Below are 20,130 nucleotides of genomic sequence, written 5' to 3'. Positions count from 1 at the left end.
TATAGGTGTATATGGCGTATATACATGTACGTACATATATATACTTATGTACACCTATGTGTGTATATATATGTATATATATACATGTGTATGTAATTGTATGTATCATCACCACCATAAATATTTGACATGAAACCTTTCTATTTTCTTAGACTAATGGGAGTCTTAAAATAAAACAAATATGGAGGGAATATTGTTCCAGAATATTAAAAAAAACTATTGTCATAAAGTTTGCTAATATGACACACATATTGTTTTGTTATGAGGTGCCCTCTAGTCATTTCTGATGCATAACGACCCTACGTACAACAGAATGAAAAGCTGCCCGGTCCGATGCCACCTTCACAATCTTCATAATGCTTGAACCCATTGTTGCAGCCACAGTGTCAATCCATCTCATTGAGGGTCTTCCTCTTTTTCACTGACTCTCTGCTATACCAATCATGATATCCTTCTCCAGGGACTGGTTTCTCCTGATAACATGTCCACAGTATGTGAGACAAAGTCTTACCATTCTCACTTCTATGGAGCATTCTGGCTGTACTTCTTCCAAGACAGATTTGTTCGTTCTTCTGGCAGTCCATGGCATATTTAGTATTCTTCGCCAACACCATAACTCAGGGCATCAGTTCTTTTTTGGATCTTCCTTATTCAATGTTCAGCTTTCTCATGCACATAAGGTGACTGAAAACACCATGGCTTGGGCCAGGTCCACATTAGTCCTCAAAGTGACATCTTTGTTTTTGAACACTTTAAAAAGGTCTTTTGCAGTTGATTTGCCCAATGCAATACATATAGGTGCTAAACAGATAAATGCTAAATATTGGGAATGATCAGGATCTCTGGTGGCCACAGTGGTTAAGCTTTCAGCTGCTAACCAAAAGGTCGGCAGCTTGAATCCACAAGCAGCTCTTCTACTCTGTCCTATACGGTGCCATGATTATGAATCGACTCGATGGCAACAGGTTTATAAGTAGTTAGCTGAGTATTTTCAAAGATCTTTGAATTCATTTGTAGGGTTGGTTCTCACATTAGTTTGCATATGTTTTTCTTCTGACCGGTGAGGATCCTTGGGAGTTAATCTATATCTGATGTATGCCTGGAAGTCTGGGGCTGAGTAGGTGTGTTAATGAGAATATTTCATTCTGGAGTTTCTTTGAGGTGTGTGACCCAGCTCATATTGCTCTGTTTAATATGGAGTCCCAGGAGGCTGCCCTGTTCAGTCCAGACAAGAATATTGGGTCCTTTCTTAGGCAGGAAAGGCTGGGTTCCCCATCCCTGCTTAGAGCCTATGCCAGAAAAGATTTAACCCTCAGCTTCCGCACGTATTCTAGAATAAAGAAAACCTGAAATTGGGCAGAAGTTCTCAGTTTACATCTTCAGAAACGAGATCGTTCCTTTAAAAGTTGAAGCAAGGGGTAGTAGTAGAAAAAAAAACTACATTATCCTTAGTTCATTTCAGCATTGAATTTTTAAAAAATGATCAAGTGACCAATTCTCTCTCTTTCTCTGTTTTTTGGCTGTGTTTGCTAGGAAACCTAACGAAGCATATGAAATCTAAAGCACACATGAAAAAATGCCTGGAACTGGGAGTCTCAATGACTTCAGTGGATGATACCGAAACTGAGGAAGCAGGTACATCAGAGTTTAGTTGGCTGACCTCTTCCCTGTGTACACTGGGGCTCCGTGGCTGAAGTGGCAAAATGAGGGTCAATTTTTTTCAAAGCTGATAAGACTTGATCGAATTAAATGTTAAATATAGAAAAAAATCTGACACATTGAATTGCTTGAAATCTGTTGAGAAATATATTTCAGTTGTGACTGAGGGGGAAAACGGTCTTATTATGAAAATACTTTCATCTAGAACCATGGAGAAAATCTAATTCTGCTTGTATTGTGATGGTGATTTAAATTGTATGACATTTTGGGGGAAATTTGAAAATAATTTTAATGTGTTATTATTCCTTTTAAGAGGAAACCTAGTAGAAAAAAAAAGAAATCCATCATTGACATCAATAGAAAACCTGGAGGTCAACCCGACCTCGTGATATATACCACTTAAAAATAGTTCAAGGTTCCTGGGTGGCGTGAACAATTTGTACTAGACTACTAACCTAAAGGCTGGTGGTTCAAACCCACCCAGCCATGCCACAGAAGAAAGGCCTGGCAATCTGCTTCCATAAAGATTACAGCCAAGAAAACCGTATGGAGCAGTTCTACTGTGTAACACACGGGGTTGCCATGAGTTGGAATTGACTTGACATCCATGGGTTTGGTTTGGTTTTTATATACAGGTCTGCACCTGTGCCTGTAAAGACAGGTTGTTGCTTTTCTCTTTCTTGTCCCACCAGCATTAACAACATCAACTGTACCCATTTGTTGAGGGTTTTCCATGAGTTAGGGTGTGTGCTGAGGTAAAAGTCATATTACGGAGTCTTACTGCAGGGTGGGGATGAAACCAGACAGGTATATAGAAAGAAAAACTCAATGCAGGGTCACACAGGCAGACTGCTACCATTGAGTGTGGTAGGAGTGCAGAGGCAGAACTATCACTTGGAACTGGAGGGCTGGGAAAGCTTTTGGAAAGAGATGGGGCCGAAATTAGCTCTTAACCGTGATGTTTGACTCTTGATGGTCACTATCTTTGTTCAATTGTTTCAGAAAATATGGAAGATTTGCACAAAGCAACTGAGAAGAATAGTGTGTCCAGCATTTCAACTGATCATCAGTTCTCAGATGCCGAGGAATCGGATGGTGAAGATGGAGATGATAATGATGATGATGATGAAGATGATGATGACTTTGATGACCAGGGAGATTTGACACCAAAAACAAGATCAAGAAGCACCAGTCCCCAGCCTCCTAGATTCTCTTCCTTGCCCGTGAATGTTGGCGCTGTACCCCATGGGGTTCCTTCAGACGGTTCCCTGGGACATTCTTCATTGATCAGTTATTTGGTTACTTTGCCGAGTATTCAGGTTACTCAGCTAATGACACCAAGTGACTCATGTGAAGATACCCAGATGACAGAATACCAGAGATTATTCCAGAGCAAAAGTACAGACTCGGAACCAGACAAAGACAGGTTAGACATACCTAGCTGTATGGAAGAAGAGTATATGCTGTCTTCAGAGCCTAGCTCCTCGCCGAGGGACTTCTCACCCTCAAGCCGTCATTCCTCACCAGGATATGATTCTTCACCCTGTCAAGATAATTCACCAAAGAGGTATCTGATACCCAAAGGAGATTTATCACCCAGAAGACATTTGTCACCTAGGAGAGATCTGTCACCCATGAGGCACCTTTCACCAAGAAAAGAAGCTGCATTGAGAAGAGAGATGTCACAAGGAGATGTTTCGCCAAGAAGACATTTGTCCCCAAGGAGACCACTTTCACCTGGGAAAGATATCAGTGCAAGGAGAGACCTCTCCCCCAGAAGAGAGAGAAGATACATGACCAGCATAAGGGCACCATCACCCAGAAGGGCTTTATACCATAATGCGCCATTGTCCATGGGGCAGTATCTGCAAGCAGAGCCAATTGTATTGGGGCCTCCTGTAAGTACAACCAGCTTTTTCTTTTCAATGTGTAAGTCAAAGTGTGGAATTCATAGGGTCGCCATGAGTCAGAGCTGACTCCACAGCAGTGGGTTTGTTTTTTGTTTTTTCGTTTCTTATGGTGAGGAGTAAAATTGGTTACTGAAACTAGCCGAAAGACGTTTTTATCACAAGCCTTTGTGAGTCGAACGAGCTGTGGCATTACCCCAAGAGTGGTATTACATCAGAGCTCAGTGCGTTTCCAGCTGGTAACAGGTGAGGCCTTCATAAATGCTTTCTAAGCCGAACTAATTACAGACATGAACTGAAGCCCTCACATGATTAAAAGAGTGAAGCCTTTGGAATTACATGAATGCAGAGACACTCAGAGGGCCACTTAGGTGTCATTTATATACCTTTTGCCAGGTAAGGTTTCTGATTCAATCGTTGTCCCTGACTTTGAATGTATTTTTTTTAATACTCTTATTTCTTTGCCCACAGTGAGTGGATGTATGAAACTAGTGAGGGGCTGATTGTGTTTGTAAATCAAAGGCCTGAGCATATCTGCTGTTTCTTGCTATTCCCAGCACCTCCTGCTACCGAGGGAACTTGCTGGGTGAACGAGTGTGAGCCCAAAGTGAACAGGAAGCTGGGAGAGCAAAGGCGGAAAGCATCAAAGGAGATTAGTATGATCATTCCTTCATTACAATTTAAGATAATGGTAGCTACCATGGATTAAATGTAAGCAGTAGGTTTAGTGTACATCTATAAAAAAGCACCCTGCCCCTGCCTCACTCTGTGGCACAGTAGACCTAGATGCCTGCCCCATAGGGTTTCCAAGGAGCGGCCGGTGGATTCAAACTACTGACCTTTTGGTTAGCAGCAGAGCTCTTAACCACTGCACCACCAGGGCTCCTCAATTTGTTTAGAATTTTTTAAAAAACAAATAAAGCAGACATTTAGCATAGGCAGAAGAATGACTTCTCTTGAGTTTTTTGCTTTAAATGTGTTCGTTCTTTTGGTCTCTCCTTTTCGTTGCACTCTCTTTTCCCTGGATTTCTGTCATGTGGATCAGCACCATGCTTTGCAGCCAAGGAAAGCACTGATAGCTCTCAGCTCCATCACATCACTGCCCCGGTGGCCACATTCCTTCTGCCCATCACCTTTCACCAGCCTGCAGCATAAGCTTCGGCTGTCGTTTTTAAACTTGAGGTGAACTCCCTGTTGCATTCCATTCTCCTGCCCCAACACTCTTTTCACAAGCCTGGTACCACCTTAGACTTCATGGTGCAGTTACTACAGAAACAGGCATCTTTTGCAGCTTATGCCATTACAGCATAAACCCAAAACTAAACCCATTGCCATTGAGTTGATTCTGACTCATAGCGACCCTACAGAACAGAGTAGAGCTGCCCCACAAGGGTTTCCAAGGAGTGGCTGGTGGATTCGAACTGCTGACCTGTTGGTTAGCAGCAGAGCTCTTAACCACTGCGCCACCAGGGCTCCCATGGCAGCATAAAACAGCTTTAAGTTCCTTGGGTTGGAGGATACCGTGTCCGGGGTGTGACACGCTTTCTCTGGTATAGTGGAGATAGACCCTGCAGATGCCATGATGCCGGCGCACGTTGATATGGTAAGGCTTGCCTTGCCCTCACTGCAGCTCTTGCTCCGGCACTGACCAGGTGGGTTGACGCTGTGGTATTCACGAGATGTTGGAGCACATTCAGTCATTTGTGACTAACCAAATTGGCCTTCAGTCCAAATACACTGTCACTAAAACAAAATATCAGCAGCTAACATGGGCAACGGAAGCGGGGAGGGGCAGACTGAGGGAGTTCATCTAGTTTTTTGGACATATGCCCAGAAAGCTGTTGAGGAAGGAGATAGATTTTATTAGTCACTGAGTTTGAAGCAGGGTTTTGTTTGTTTGTTTTTTAAACCACTTCACCTGGACTTCTAATAGTTTCTAAAGTTTACCATTTATGACAACAAAGTTCTCAGCCTTTGGTCTATTATCAAGGTTAATAATCTTTAGAGAATTTACAGCCTGCAGCTTTGTTCACATGAAATGAGGGAATGTATCTGGAATCTTCCATAAAACAGGAACTCCTGGTCCCAAGCACTTCCCATTTTCTGCTTTATCACATCATTTTGAGGGACAGAGGAAGATTTCTGTTTTTCTGTGTGTAAACAAGATTTTTGTTGCCCAGAGTAAACTGAAGTTGATAATGCCATGGGAAGAATCTCTCCTAATTGTTCTATTAGATGGCAGCTTCACCTTCTCTGAATAAATGATGCAGGAAATATTAAATGGTATATTCATACTAAAAATAATACTCCTTTGATGGAAATTTTGTTAGCAACACTTTGTCTCTTTGCTTAGCATTGACTAATGTCCTGGGACAGTGACCTTGGCGAGGAAGGGCCTGGAGCCCAACAGGAAACACTGTCATTTTCTGTCTCGACCTGGAATGGTAGGCCCAGGAGCAGGTTTAGGGGAGAGAGATGCAGTCACTAGGTTTCCTTGCTGCTTTGTCATTTCTCCCCTAATGCCCATGGTTAGTTTTAATTTTAAGATAGATAGAATGTAAAGGTAGGAGTCTTTTATTCATTCACTCACTAAATATTCGTCAGGATCTACTCTGTATGCCTCAAAGATGATGATGAAAAAGTATATGGTCTTTGGCCCCATCTTTTATAAACAAATACATTTCCTTTCCATTTATTAAAAAAAATTTTTTTTTAATTGTGCTTTAGGTGAAAGCTCAGCTCAAGTTAATTTCTCATACAAAAATTTATACACGTATTATTATGTGACACTAGCTGCAATTCCTGTAATGTGATAGCACACTCCCGCTTTCTATCCTGGGTTTCCCGCATCCCTTATCCATTTTTAGAGCTGTGATAGATAAGTAGCAAGGAGTAAGAAAGACGTGCTCTGGTCCTCAGTAGGTAGTGTAGATCAACGTTGTGTCTAGTGAAACAGTCAACATTCCGTTCCCTCTCTTGCTATCTGTGTGATCTTGGGCAAATCACACTAACTTGGGCAAATCAAATTAACCTCTTGGCTGCAATTTTTTAACCTGTTTGGGCAGCCTTAAAGTTAATCCACACAGATTTCCCTCCTTGATAGAACTGGACATTCAGCTGTGAGGAGTGGGATACGCCAAGAGCCCCCAGCTGTTAGCACCATCAGGGTGGGCCTCAGCCCTCAGGCCTATGACTGAGCCCAGATCAGTCACAGATGAGCACTACTTCCTCTCTCTTTTATCTTTTATATGCATTAACACCTCCCCCCAACCCATTAGCCCCTTGTACTCCTACCTCCTTCTCAGCATTTGCTTCCCAGAGAAACCTACGGGCACATTGTTCAAAAGATGACTGTGTGTTATATGCGTATTACACATGGGATAGATGGACATGGATATGGTTGGAGATGGAGATATGAGGCAGTGGTGATTCAGTGGTAGAATTCTTGCTGTCCATGCAGGAGTCCTAGGTTCGGTTCCTGGCCAATGCACTTCATGTGCAGCCACCACCTGTCTGTCAACAAAGGCTTGCATGTTACTGTGATGTTGAACAGGTTTTAGAAAAGCTTTCAGACCAAGATAGACTAGGAAGAAAGGCCTGGAGATCTGCTTCTGAAAATCAGTGAATGAAAACCCTGTAGAACACAACAGTTCAGCCCTCAACCAGTCATGGGAATGATCCAGGGCCCCATTGTACATGGGGTCACCATGACTAGGGACCAACCTCAATAGCAACTAACAACAACAACATAGCTGTAGATACAGATATGGATAGGCATTTAATGCAATCCACAGTGAATTCATTGTTTAAATTCCAATATCAAGATTTTTCTTACTGAGGTTTATGTAAGATGGGAGTTTGTCCATCACATTATGATAAGGCCCAAATGACAAAACAGAATTGGATTGCAAGTGAGGTAAACACCAGAGTAAGGAAAACGTATTGAGAGTTCATTTACAGGGTGAAGAAGGGATGAATGGGAGGAGAGAGAATGTGTGGAAATGCCCAGCCGCATTTGGATCCATGGAAGTAGTTACATGGTGGAAACTCTATGTGTCCACTTAATTCTGTGCTTGAAATCATTTGATTTCTGATAAGATCTGAGTATGAAACTTTTATTCTTAATGCAAATACAGTTTTACTGAGTTTAGAAGATAATGAATATGATATAATGAATATAATGAATTAGAGGCTAATTCATCACTCCTTTTGCTAGCCTTGAGTCAGGGATCTTAAGTAACTCCATGTAATTGGACATCATCCCCTTGGCTCCCTCATGGGTCACCATTCTGATTAGGTATATGTGATGGGACAAACAAAAATGAAATAACCAAGCTACATCTTATTTTAAACTTTGAATCACTGATAACTGTAATTAAAAGAGGATTCATTTGATTATCTTCAAAGATTATTATTGTATGGATTTCATTTTTTTCACCTTAACTGATAATTGATAAAGGAGACATGCATTTTTCTAAACCAGAGTGGACACAACAAGGATCTTTTGCGGCATTTAAATGATCTCTCTTGTATCATAAAATTCTACCTGGTGTTTCCTAGCTTATGAGGTCCTTGTGATTACAGGGTTGATGAATCCATCACTTCCCCCACACTTCCAAGGAAGTCATTTGTTTCTAGCTTGAAGAAGGTGTAGCTCAGAGCAGGGTAAGGGCCAAGTATGGTACAGGGGAGCAGAGATAATGCATAATTTATAGTTCCTGAACCAGTTTCAAAATCTGAGTAGAACTGGATGTGCCATTAATACTATAGAGTTTACTTTGAGTTTGAGAACTGAAAGATCACCTTGAAATAAATTACGACATTTGTTTGCCTCTCTCCTGGATTACTACCATACTTGAGAGGTTTGTATCTAACTTTAAGTTCTCAAAAAAAAAAAAAAGTTGAGGACCTTTTGGATACCCATCTATTAAAAGAATGAATCTCAGTCATTAAAATCCGATAATCTCTTTGTGTATTTCTAAGTTGCATCTAGCTATGCAATGAAGTGTAAAAAATTAGCTCTAAATTTCCAGGAATGGTACTGTGAAATCTGGAATTCTGGCCCAGAATTTTAAGTTATCTTTAATTCATTAATAGCCAAGAAGATATTTAAGTGGAATAATAATATAAAAAGAAGCAAAATACAATCATCTTTGGTTGGCAGCTATGTAGTTGAATATGAGTTTCAACTATTTGAAATATTTGATGTTAACTACTGCTCCGACAGTTTCCTTACAAAAACTGTCATTGATATAAGATTTAAATAGCCTTGATGTGTGATTTGATAAAGAAGTTAACCTTCAGCATGAAATGTTTCTTTAGCAGGAGTTTATTCTTTTAAACCAACATGTTCTACAATGGGGCCACCAGTCCGAGGGCCATCACCATCATTTCGTCATCAATTCTGTGGAAAAAGAAAATAAAACACCAATTTTCAGACTTGTCAATCCAATTATACTCATCAACACTTAAGAAAAATATGAAAAATCTGCCAGTATAAAAACAGATGGTAATCTTTGGTCTGTATTTATTTAGTTGGAGCTGTTAGTTTTGAATTAAAAAGTCTATTATTAGTGTAAACTTTTTCAGGTAATCATCCATTATTTTCTTTTCACCCTCTCTGATGAAAAACCAAAACTGAAATTTATCTCTGTACCTAGTAGAGAACACACTGAATACTTTATCACATTGGTTTTCAAAAACAAAGGTAACTTTTCACAGGCTGACAAGTTCATACAAGGATATATTACAATACCTGGAAAATCTCTTTTGTCTTGAAGAACAAAAAATTAATTAAAGGATAAGGTAGTTTTAAATGAAAGAGCAAATGGATGGATGGATGGATGAAATAAGAATGAAGAGTCCTGGTTTCTGAATAGTGTGCTTTCTTTGTTTCTCTGTGCAGAATTTAAGAAGAGGATTACCTCAGGTTCCTTACTTCAGTCTCTATGGAGACCAAGAAGGTGCTTATGAACATCAAGGCTCTAGCCTTTTTCCTGAGGGTCCTAATGACTATGTCTTCAGTCATCTTCCACTCCACTCTCAGCAACAAGTGCGAGCTCCTATTCCCATGGTGCCAGTTGGTGGGATCCAAATGGTTCACTCCATGCCGCCATCCCTTTCCGGTTTACATCCTCCACCCACCTTGCCCCTGCCAGTGGAGGGCTCTGAGGAGAAGAAAAGGGCTTCAGGGGAGTCCTTCACTAAGGATCCCTATGTTATTTCTAAGCAGCATGAGAAACGATCTCCCCACGTCTTGCAGTCATCTGGTCCACCTAGCACTCCCTCCTCTCCTCTGCTATTGATGAAACAGAGCACTTCAGAAGACAGCCTAAATGCAACAGAGAGGGAACAGGAGGAAAATATCCAGACTTGTACAAAAGCCATTGCCTCTCTCCGGATTGCCACAGAAGAGGCCGCTCTGCTTGGGACGGATCAGCCGGTGCGGGTGCAGGAGCCCCAACAGAAACCCTTGGAAAGTGCACATGCTAGCATTAGACACTTTAGTGGACCTGAGCCAGGTCAGCCCTGTACCTCAGCAACCCACCCTGACCTGCATGATGGTGAAAAGGACAGTTTTGGTACATCACAGACCGCATTAGCTCATTCCACATTTTATAGCAAGAGTTGTGTGGATGACAAACAGGTGGGCTTTCAGAGCAGCAACGAATTATCTTCAAGCACAGAGGAAGGCAATGAACCTTCATCAGAAAAGAGTAAACTACATTGATCTAAGATGCATGGAGACTTTCATTTACACATTTTCCCATTTTTTTTGTTTTGTTTTTCTAGAAATAGAGGTAAACAAGTTGATAGCATGCCTGTCCTAAGTTACAGTAGTTTGCTCTTATATATACTTTTGTTATATCAAAAGAATTAGGTAAAATAACAAGTCATCATGAGCCTGACCAAAACAAAATTTGAAATTAACCTACTGGGTCTGGTACTTTTAAAATTGTACAGATGTTTGTGCCTTTTCTTTACTTTGCTTATATTCTTATAAGCATTTTTTAGCAGTAATTTGTACATATTTTAGAATTTGTGTATCTGCTTTGTAATAAATGTAATTTCTTTCCCTTTTTGGACACTTGGATCTAAATGATGTAAAGAAAACAGCATCAATATATATGTGAGGTTGCACTAAAACATATTTTTATATGATTAAAACTGAACAGCTTTTATGTACAGCTCTGATTCTGTAATACTAATATTTATTTACTTTGTTTCATAAATTGTACATTTTTTCTTAATGTTGTGGATTGCTTTTCTATGTGAAGCATGGGATTTACTGTTGCGTAACTAGAACAAAAAATGTATATTGTAAACAAGATATTTAAACTAGAGTATCTTATTCTGCACTTACGCATTAGTTAAAAAAAAAAAGATAAAGGATGTATCAGTCAGTTCTTAACTCTTGTAAATTTTTTTGTCTCTCGTTTGCTGGATTGACTATAACTTAAGTGCTGATTGTGATTTTAAACTGATAGTACCGTAAAGCATTAAAGTAAACAATGTGCTATTGTGAGTTTTTTCAAAGCTTTATAAATCAATTATAAATAATATTAAAAGTATTTGGTCTTATGTGAACATGTTGATCTATATACTCATCTAAAAATATGGGAAAACATTCCGCCCCATGTAAATATGTACAAGTGCATCACTGGTACAATTTTATGTAACTCAGTTGGACACTAGGTTGCCCAGACCTATGCTAGAGTGTCTTTAAAAATTAAAGTGACAAAGCACATGGGACTGTGTAAAGCTTGGTTATCGGCCGGCCCGGTGGCTTGGCAGGCAGTGCTGTGCGCTGTCCGTGAAGAAGACCTGGGCTTAGAAATCTGCTTGGTTCTTGCTGCACAAGATGGCGACTGGAGCTAAGGCGAGTACAGAGGGGTTGCGCTTGGACTCTGAGGGTGGGGTGTGGAAGCAGGGATGGGGGATGGAGACCTGCTCACCAGCTCTTCCTGTCAGCCAGTCCGCACGGTAACAGGGTTGGCATCAGCTTTAGGGGAAGCCACTTTACCCTTCCGAATGGGGAAGAGTGTCACACTCCTGGCTACCTCAGGGGGAATGGGGGAAAGAAGCTTTCAACGGAAGAGAACTTGTGGGAGGAAGATGTATTCTGTATATAACATTCAGAATGGCTTTTGGTTGGTGTCTGAAGGTGGGAGAGCCTTTGGTTGTAGGTCCTTAAGAGTGGAATAGAGGGAGGACGTGCCACAACGTGTGCACATACACGCACATGTGTGTGCACACGTGCATACACAACCTGGGTTATCTTTGTGCTATATAATGGATTATTCTGTGAAACCAAGTTTGTATATTGAATTACATTAAGGAGTGTTCTTTAAAAAGAGAAATAAATATACAATTACATGCTTGAGGTGTCTAGTTTTTATGTGTTGTTTAACATTTTAATTTACCAATTTTCTTTCAAAAGATATTTCAGTGCTACCAACATACCATCTGTGCTTTTAATTACTAGACTTTGCCCATCCTGAGTTATGCTGCGTATGAATGCTTTCAGCAAGTCAGAAGACATTCTTTGGCTTTCACATATCATCGGATAGTGGTCACCAAAGTGTAGGTTCTGGAAATGGATCCATCCAAACCCAAGCATGGGCATGGGTAGCATAGAATTATATTGGAAAGGAGTCTTGAATAAGGCAAATTAACATTTTCCCTTCTGCCTCCCTCTCAGTATGCATACTTACCTGAAATTCCTCTAGAAACCTCTCCTTCATCTTTGCTGAGGTGACTCAAGGCAAAAACCAACTGAAACATACCATAAAATATCCACAATCACAGTTCTTTTGTTATAAAAGAGAACTTTTTTTCATAATAAATGTATAATAAAAGTAGGGGCTCATTAAAGATCAAAATCTATCAGAATTTCCATTATAAAAATTTTGAATTGATGGGTTTACAACTTACCTATTTTATGAGCCAGACTGTCTTTTTAAACTATGTTTTACAAAGGTGAATTAAAGGTCAACAAAGCCAACCAGCGTAATAAATATCCGTCTCTCACAAAGCAGAATCCTTGAAACATTTTGATTATGTAGGGTGGTTTGTGTGTCTTATTCCTCATTGACATTTCTGTGTGTGTGTGTGTGTGTGTGTGTGTGTGTGTGTGTGTGTGATCCCAGGCTAAATCCAGTGATCATTTTTTTTCCTTCTTTCCTCCTCTATAATTCATCACTCATGTATTCACTCATTGATCCATTCAAAAACATTGTGTGCCTACCATGCTAATGGAACCCTGGTGGAGTAGTGGTTAAGTGCTACAGCCGCTAACCAAAAGGTCGGCAGATCAAATCTACCAGGTGCTCCTTGGAAACCCTATGGGGCAGCTCTACTCTGTCCTATAGGGTCACTATGAGTTGGAATCGACTCCATGGCAATGGGTTTTTTGATTTTTGCTATGGCTATGTACTATGATAGGTACTGTAGGGTAAATAGGTCCCTGGGCAGTGCCAATGGTTAGGTACTCGACTACCAGCCAAAAGGTTGGTGGTTTAAACCCACTCAGAGGCTTCTCAGAACGTAGGCCTGGTGATCTGCTTCCAAAAGGAAGCAGAAAACCTATGGAGCAAGCAGTTCTACCCTGCACACATGGGGTCGCCCTGAGTTGGAATTGAGTTGATGGCAACTAACGACAACATATGAGCTCAAGTAAATAGGAGAGACACACACGTGAGTAAATATGTATAATATGATGTACCTGCTAAGATACGTGTTTATTTGGTGTGTTTTGTATCCACGAAGGAGAGGGTAATCACTGCTGAGAATGGGAGGAGGAAAGGTGGCCTGGGAACAGATCCTTGAAACAATATATTGACTCACTCATTCAACAGATTTTTTTTAGTGTCTGTAGAGAGCACTGGGTTTATTTTAGAGGGACACTATTCTTGCATTAGGTATATAATGATGCACAAAATAGATGAAGTTCTTGCCTTCACAGAACTCATATTCTGATGGGGGGCCTGCCTATGGCTGATGGGGGGAGGCATAAAAAAAGAAGTGGGAAAGGATACATCAGGCAGATGATCCAGGATGTGTAAAACAGTGGATGGATAAAAAGCAAGATGCAGTTGGCCCCCTGGGTTTGTGGTTGAGTGGTCCATGAAGAAGCTAGAAAGACAAATCAAAGTCCGGTGTTCTAGGCTGAGCTCAAATCTGACTGTAATCAATGAGGAGCTAAGGAGAGATAAAACAAGAAAAGAACAATTCTTTTTTGTTGTTACTTAGAAGAATCACTGTGGCAGTGAGTGAAAAAAATGTATTTGAGAGAGCGAGAATAGAGGCAAGGATAGCAGTTAGGAGAATTATAAAACTATGTCATTTCTATGGGAACAGGGGTAGGAACAACCCAAACAACAGATGAGAGAAACCTGGAGAAAGAAGGGACAATTTTGCTAATGGAGAGGAATTGATAATAGTGACTTATTTGGTCTTGGGCGTGATGAAAATTAAGGAGTTGAAGATGACTGGCTGGAGATTTTAACTTGGGCAATGGAATGAAGATGAAGGTGTTAAGCAACAAAAGACAGTGAATTTGTACAAGATGCACCTGCTGAAATGAGCCTCCCTGGTTTTACTCAAGCCATTCAAAATGGGGAGATTGACCTCAAACAAGAAAGGCCTCAACTGGAGACTGGTTTGTCAGCTCTTGTCGCTTAGTCATAGCTGAGATTTCTAAATTGGACAAAATCCCCCAGAATGTACTGAGGGGTAGAAGAGGAAGTTTTGAGGATTTTCAGAGTGACAAGGAGCAAGGGAGGCAGCAAGGGGATGTATATCAGACATATTTTGTGTACTAAGCTGGAACTATACAGAGTCAGATTAGTGAGATTTTTCAAAACTTGATTTTTACAAATTCTATAAGATAATTTCTAGAAAACAAAAACTTAAGAACATCATTTTTTAAAGACAAAAAAAAAAAAAAAAAACCAAACCCACTACCCAGTACAAATGGTTAACAGGCTTTGCTGCCAACTGAAAAGTTGGAGGTCCAAGTCCAACCCAGAGACACTTGGAAGAAAAACCTGGCAATCTACTTCCAAAAAATCAGCCATCGAAAACTGTATGGAGCACAGTTCTACTGTTATACGCGTAAGGTTGCCATGCGTTGGAAACTAGGGGAAAAAAAGGTAATTATAAAGCTATGATATTTCCTTAGTAGCATTGGCAGCTTTATTATTAAACAGTTAGTGAGCACGGAACTAGCCTATTAATTTATAAATATTTCTTCGAGTACCTCTGGCTCAGAGAAGTTAGGTGGAGTTTTTAAGGAAAAATAGGTGGTTAATTACAGAATGGAAACCCTGGTGGCTTAGTTGTTAACTGCTACTGCTGCTAACCAAAAGGTCGGCAGTTCAAATCTACCAGGTGCTTCTTAAAAACTGAGATCTCCTAACTCCCTGTACAGATTTGCTTAAACAAACAAACACAAAACCAAACCCATTGTCACTGAGCCAATTCCGACTCGTGGCGGCCCTATTGCAGAATAGAACTGCCCCATAGGATTTCCAAGGCTGTAAATCTTTACAGAAGCAGGCTGCCACATCTTTCTCCCACAGGGCAGCTGGTGGATTCAAACTTTCGGTTAGCAGCTGAGTGCTGAGCTCAGGGCTCCCCAAACAATCAAAATAAGCAGTTATTTATGCTCCTCCTATTTAGACCAGTTTTCAAATCACAAAAATGTACAGTGAGATTTGCTAAGAGTGAATGAGCTAAGAGTGAATGAGCTCAGAGTAATTAATATAAGAAGCAAAAAGAGCGTTTCTGCCCCTGGACAACCAAGGTTATTATTGGTTTAGAAAACCTTACTAAATATCATTGCATCTACTTTGCCACAGTATAATCCCCCCTCCCCCCATCCCAGGGGAAGCTTGGTGTAGAAAAACCTTTATTTACTTTATATTCAGTGATCAACCAAGTTTGGCCGTGTAGTATTTGTACTGAAGAACATGAAAAATGACAGGAAGTATTTTATTTTACATTAAAAAATGTCTACGGATTAACGAACAAAAGGTACCACCCTTCAATTTTCAATGTGTACGTACCCACTACTTAGCAAAAACTGGGATCACCTTCAGATATATGTTGGCCATCAAAATGAGCAAAACCCACAACTTTGTTTACTGTCTGTTCAATTAAGTATCTATATAATGTATTTCAAATTCGGCTACAGATCACTGCATTTTTTATATTTCAGGTAGATTCCAAGCTTTAATATCTTGTTGATATACATATTTAATAATTATGATGAATAAAATTTATTTTCAGAAAAAATTGATTAGTGTGACATACCTTTTTAATCACTGAAAAAATTGCATAAAAGAATAAAATTTTCTCCAATAAAAATTTTCTATTAAAAAATTTCTAAACCAAACTCATTGCTGTCAAGTTGATTCTGACTCATGGCAACATAAGGAGTCATAAAATTGTATTAGTGATCAGGTCATATCCCCCAAAGAAAAATGAAAAGTTCAAGCAGTTTCAGAGAGAAAAAGTTCCAGCGAGACTTCTCTAATGAAAAAGCTTGGGATTACCTGGAAACCTGTACTGGTTATTTGCATATGGCCGCAGGGGCTGGCCTGTTCACTCTGAACACTTGATCTGCCTGTAAAAGCTGATAGTTTATGATAGCTCGTAAGTGTTACCCATTTATAGCCAAGTAACCAGCTCTGAGGTCCCTGGATAGTGCAAGTGATTTGTGATTGGCTGCTAACATAAATGCTGGCAGTTCAAACCTACCGAGCGGTGCCTGAGAAGGAAGGCCTGGTGATCTGCTTAATCCATAAAGATTACAGCCGAGAAAATCCTATAGAGCAGCTTTATTCTGTAACACATGGGATCACCATGAACTGAAATCTACTCGAAGGCAACAGGTTTGGTTTCTTAGCCCAGCTCTGAAGAGCACAAGGGTGAAGGGAATCTTTATGTATTGGGTATCTCTACTTTTAGGGTTTCCTAGATCAATCACTAGGAAAAAAATCACATTTTATAAAATAGAGGGCCATTAAAAATGAGGGAAGCCTTCAACGAGATGATGGACACCATAGTCACAACAATGGACTCAAACATACAATCATGAAGATGTCACAGGACTGGGCAACGCTTCATTCTGATATACGTAAGGTCGCCATGACTCAGAGATGACTTGATGGCAACTACCAACAACTCCTAGGAGAATTTGTCTTGAGTTCTAGGTCTAGTTATAAGACACCAATCCTCAATTCTAGGAATTTTCTTTGCCATGATTTGAGGGTAGGTGGTAGCTTTAACAAGTTGCTGTAGAGTCAATCCCAGTTCATGGTGACCTCATGTGTGTTAGAGCAGACTGTAGTCCAGAAAGCTTTCAATGGCTGATTTTTCAAATGAGATCATCAGGCTTTTCTTCTGTGGCACTTTTGGGTGGACTTGAACCTCCAACCTTTCAGTTAGCTTCTGAGCTTGTTAACTGTTTACTCCAGCTGGGGACTCCAGGTGGTGTCTTTAGACATTCAATATTGTTGTCCTTGAGTCAGGCTCTTTTTATGGTAGAACCATGTAGAAAACACTATATGCACACATACTGTAGGTGGGCCAGAGACACCCACCCCTTGTATTGGGACAGCATCTCAATACAAAGCATTTTAAGCTAGTAATGATAACAGCTATCTGCTAGCCCCTATTTCAAAATTCTTTCACTTAAAATTCACAAAACTTATGTTTACCCAGTACCTTATTTATTTGGTGCTACACTGCGTTTTGTTTTTTTTTATATAACAGAAGTACCACAAGTGGATGGCTGTAAAAAAAGCAATTTATTTTCTCACACTTTAGGATGCTAGAAGTCTGAATTCAGAGCCCCGGCTAGAGGGGAAGTCTTTCTTTCTCTGTGGGCTCTGGAGGAAGGTCTTTGTCTCTTCACCTTCTGCTTCCTGGTTTCTTGGAGAACTATGTATCTCCTTTAAATCTCAAAAGAGATTGACTCAAAATACACCCTACGCTAATCCTGACTCCTTAACATAACAAAGACCGCCCAGTCTCAAATGGGATTATAATCACAGAGGTTAGGATTCATAACATGTTCTTTTGGGGGACAGAACCCAATCAGTGGAAACCCTGGTAGTATAGTAGTTTCATTCTGTTATACATAAGGTCGCCATGAGTCAGAGATGACTTGATGGCAACTAACAACAACTGTTTACTCCACCCAGGGACTCCAGGTGGTGTCTTTAGACGTTCAATATTATTATCCTTGAGTCAGACTCTTTTTATGGTAGTACCATGTAAAAAACACTATATTTCACTTACTCATTGTAGCAATGGTGTAAGATAGCTGTAATTCCCAATTTGTAGATCACTAAACTGAGTTTCAGAAAGTAACATGAGAAAGTTACATAACTTACCGAAGATTATATAGCTGAGCCTCAAACTGACATCTGTCTGATTCCAGAATCATCCATTCTAATATTTAATTATTTGTTTGACATTATCTATAACTAAGAAGCCCTTCTGGCATAAAGGTTAAGTGCTCGGCTGCTAACTGAAAGTTTGGTTCGAACCGACCCAGCAGCTCCACAGGAGAAAGACCTGGCAATTTGCTCCGGTAAAAGATCACAGCCTAGAAAACCCTGTGGGGCAGTTCTACTCTGTCCCATTCACATGGGGTTGCTATGAGTCAAAAATCAACTGAACAATACCTAAGCTTTCAAAGAAAATGTACCATTCATTCAACTAACATTTATTGACTGATCACTGCGTATTGCACTGTTTAGTAGGCAAGATAGTAGGTAGGCAAGAGAATACAATAACAGGATGGCAGGTGCTAAAATAGGAGGATTACTGCAAGTTTAATACAGTTTTGAAACAGGAAGTCTTAATGTATGAGGGGATTTCTAATCTGACCCAGGCATGTGTATGCGGGTCTTGGGGAACGTGAGGGTGGTTATCAGGTTAGTCCAGAACCTAAAGAGTGCCATAAGCCGATGGAGGCATCTGTGAAAATATCCCACAGCAAGAAGAGAGCAGGGCAGTAGGGAAAAAGAAAACAAATTCCATATAATGCAGTGAAGACTGCCAGGTGAGGGACCAGGAGAGGAGCAGTAAGAGGGGAAGCAAGGACCAGATCTTTCAGGGCCTTGGAAATCCTTTTTAAGAGTTTAGACATTAGCCTAACAGGAATTTGGGGATTAGGGGGTTCTGCAAAAGACCCTAGCCTAGAGAAGATGGTTCCCATGGGTGACAGTAAATTCCACTAGCCTATCACTGAGGCACTGAGAGCTCTAAATTTGAATTTGTCAGCTTAGGTAGCAGGTTCCAGTGCTGACTGCTGCTTAATACCACATCGACCACTGAAAAGGGCTGGATGGAAGGACAAAGCCAAATCCTTGTGCAAGACAAAAAAGTGCCCCAACAGGGATGGGAAACAAGTTCTAAGATACAGGAGGAAACAACTGGACAAACCCTGAACGTGGGATTCCGTAAGATTGCTAGTGTGTGGCATCCTGAAAAACGTAGTGTCATAAAAGAGGTGGGAGGAATACGCTAGATAAGAGACTAAACCCACTGCCCTTGAGTCGATTCTGACTCATGGCGACCCTATGGGACAGAGCAGAACTGCCCATTTTTTTTTTTTTTTATAGGGTCGCTATAAGTCAGAATCGACTGGACAGCAACAGGTTTTGTTTTGTTTTTTATAGGGTTGCTATGAATTAGAATCGACTCGATGGCAATGGGTTTGGGTTTTGGGTTTTTTTAGGTAGGAAAATGACACAATAGGATTTGTATTTCAGCAGGCTTTAGTGCAGTCTTTGCTGTGCAATATGGGAGCCATGACCACACAGGGCTATAGAGCACTTGAGGTGTGGCTGATCCAAATTTAGATGTGCTGTGAGTATAAGCCACATGCCAGGTTAGAAAGACATAGTGCAAGGAGGATGTAAAATATCTCATTGATATTTTTTCATATTCATAGCATGTTAAAAATGATAACATTTTGATATATAATTGATTAAATAAATTTTTATAAAATTAATTTCACATATTTTTCTTTTTTTAAAGTTGGTACCATAAAATTTGAAATCATATATGTGTCTCACATTGTATTTCTATTGGAAAGTTCTGGTGAGAATAGATCTGAGGGCGTGAAAGAAGGACTCAGTTGTAGAAGCCATAGTAGTGTCCTGTGGCTGCCATAGCAAAGTATGAAATCTGGAGAGTATTAAAACAATAGAAATGTAGTCTCTCACCATTCTGAAAGACTGATGTCCAAAATTAAGATCTCAGCAAGGTCATGCTCCCCCTGAGGGTCTGGGTAGAATGCTCCCTTTTATCTTCTTAGACTCTGGTGGTCCCAGGTTTCACTGGCTTGTAGACACATCACTTCAATCTCAAGCTCCATTGGCAAGTGGCATTCTCCCTGTGCGTCTGTCTCTGTATCTCTTCTCCTTTTCTTATGAGGACAACAATCTTATTGGATTAGGGCCCATCTTACTCCAGTGTAACTTCATGTTACCTTAACTAATTATATATGCAAAGATCTCATTTCCAAATAAGTTCACATTCACGG

General features: G+C 40.3%; 1 protein-coding gene across 11 annotated transcripts in view; it reads left to right on the top strand.

Annotated features, from left to right (window-relative positions):
* The window catches only part of HIVEP2 (HIVEP zinc finger 2), a 238,237-nt gene extending 226,293 nt beyond the window's left edge, over positions 1–11,944 (top strand). For all 11 annotated transcript variants that reach the window (XM_049902484.1, XM_049902432.1, XM_049902462.1 and 8 more), the window contains 3 exons: positions 1,534–1,635; positions 2,662–3,557; positions 9,472–11,944. In XM_049902484.1, the coding sequence (XP_049758441.1) occupies positions 1,534–1,635; positions 2,662–3,557; positions 9,472–10,296 (1,823 nt within the window). In that variant the 3' untranslated portion in view covers positions 10,297–11,944. The remainder of the gene's footprint in view (positions 1–1,533; positions 1,636–2,661; positions 3,558–9,471) is intronic.
* The last annotated feature ends 8,186 nt before the right edge of the window (positions 11,945–20,130 follow it).

This window comes from Elephas maximus, chromosome 1 (assembly GCF_024166365.1).
Source record: "Elephas maximus indicus isolate mEleMax1 chromosome 1, mEleMax1 primary haplotype, whole genome shotgun sequence".
NCBI lineage: Eukaryota > Metazoa > Chordata > Mammalia > Proboscidea > Elephantidae > Elephas > Elephas maximus.
This window is presented reverse-complemented; position numbering and strand designations above follow the sequence as displayed.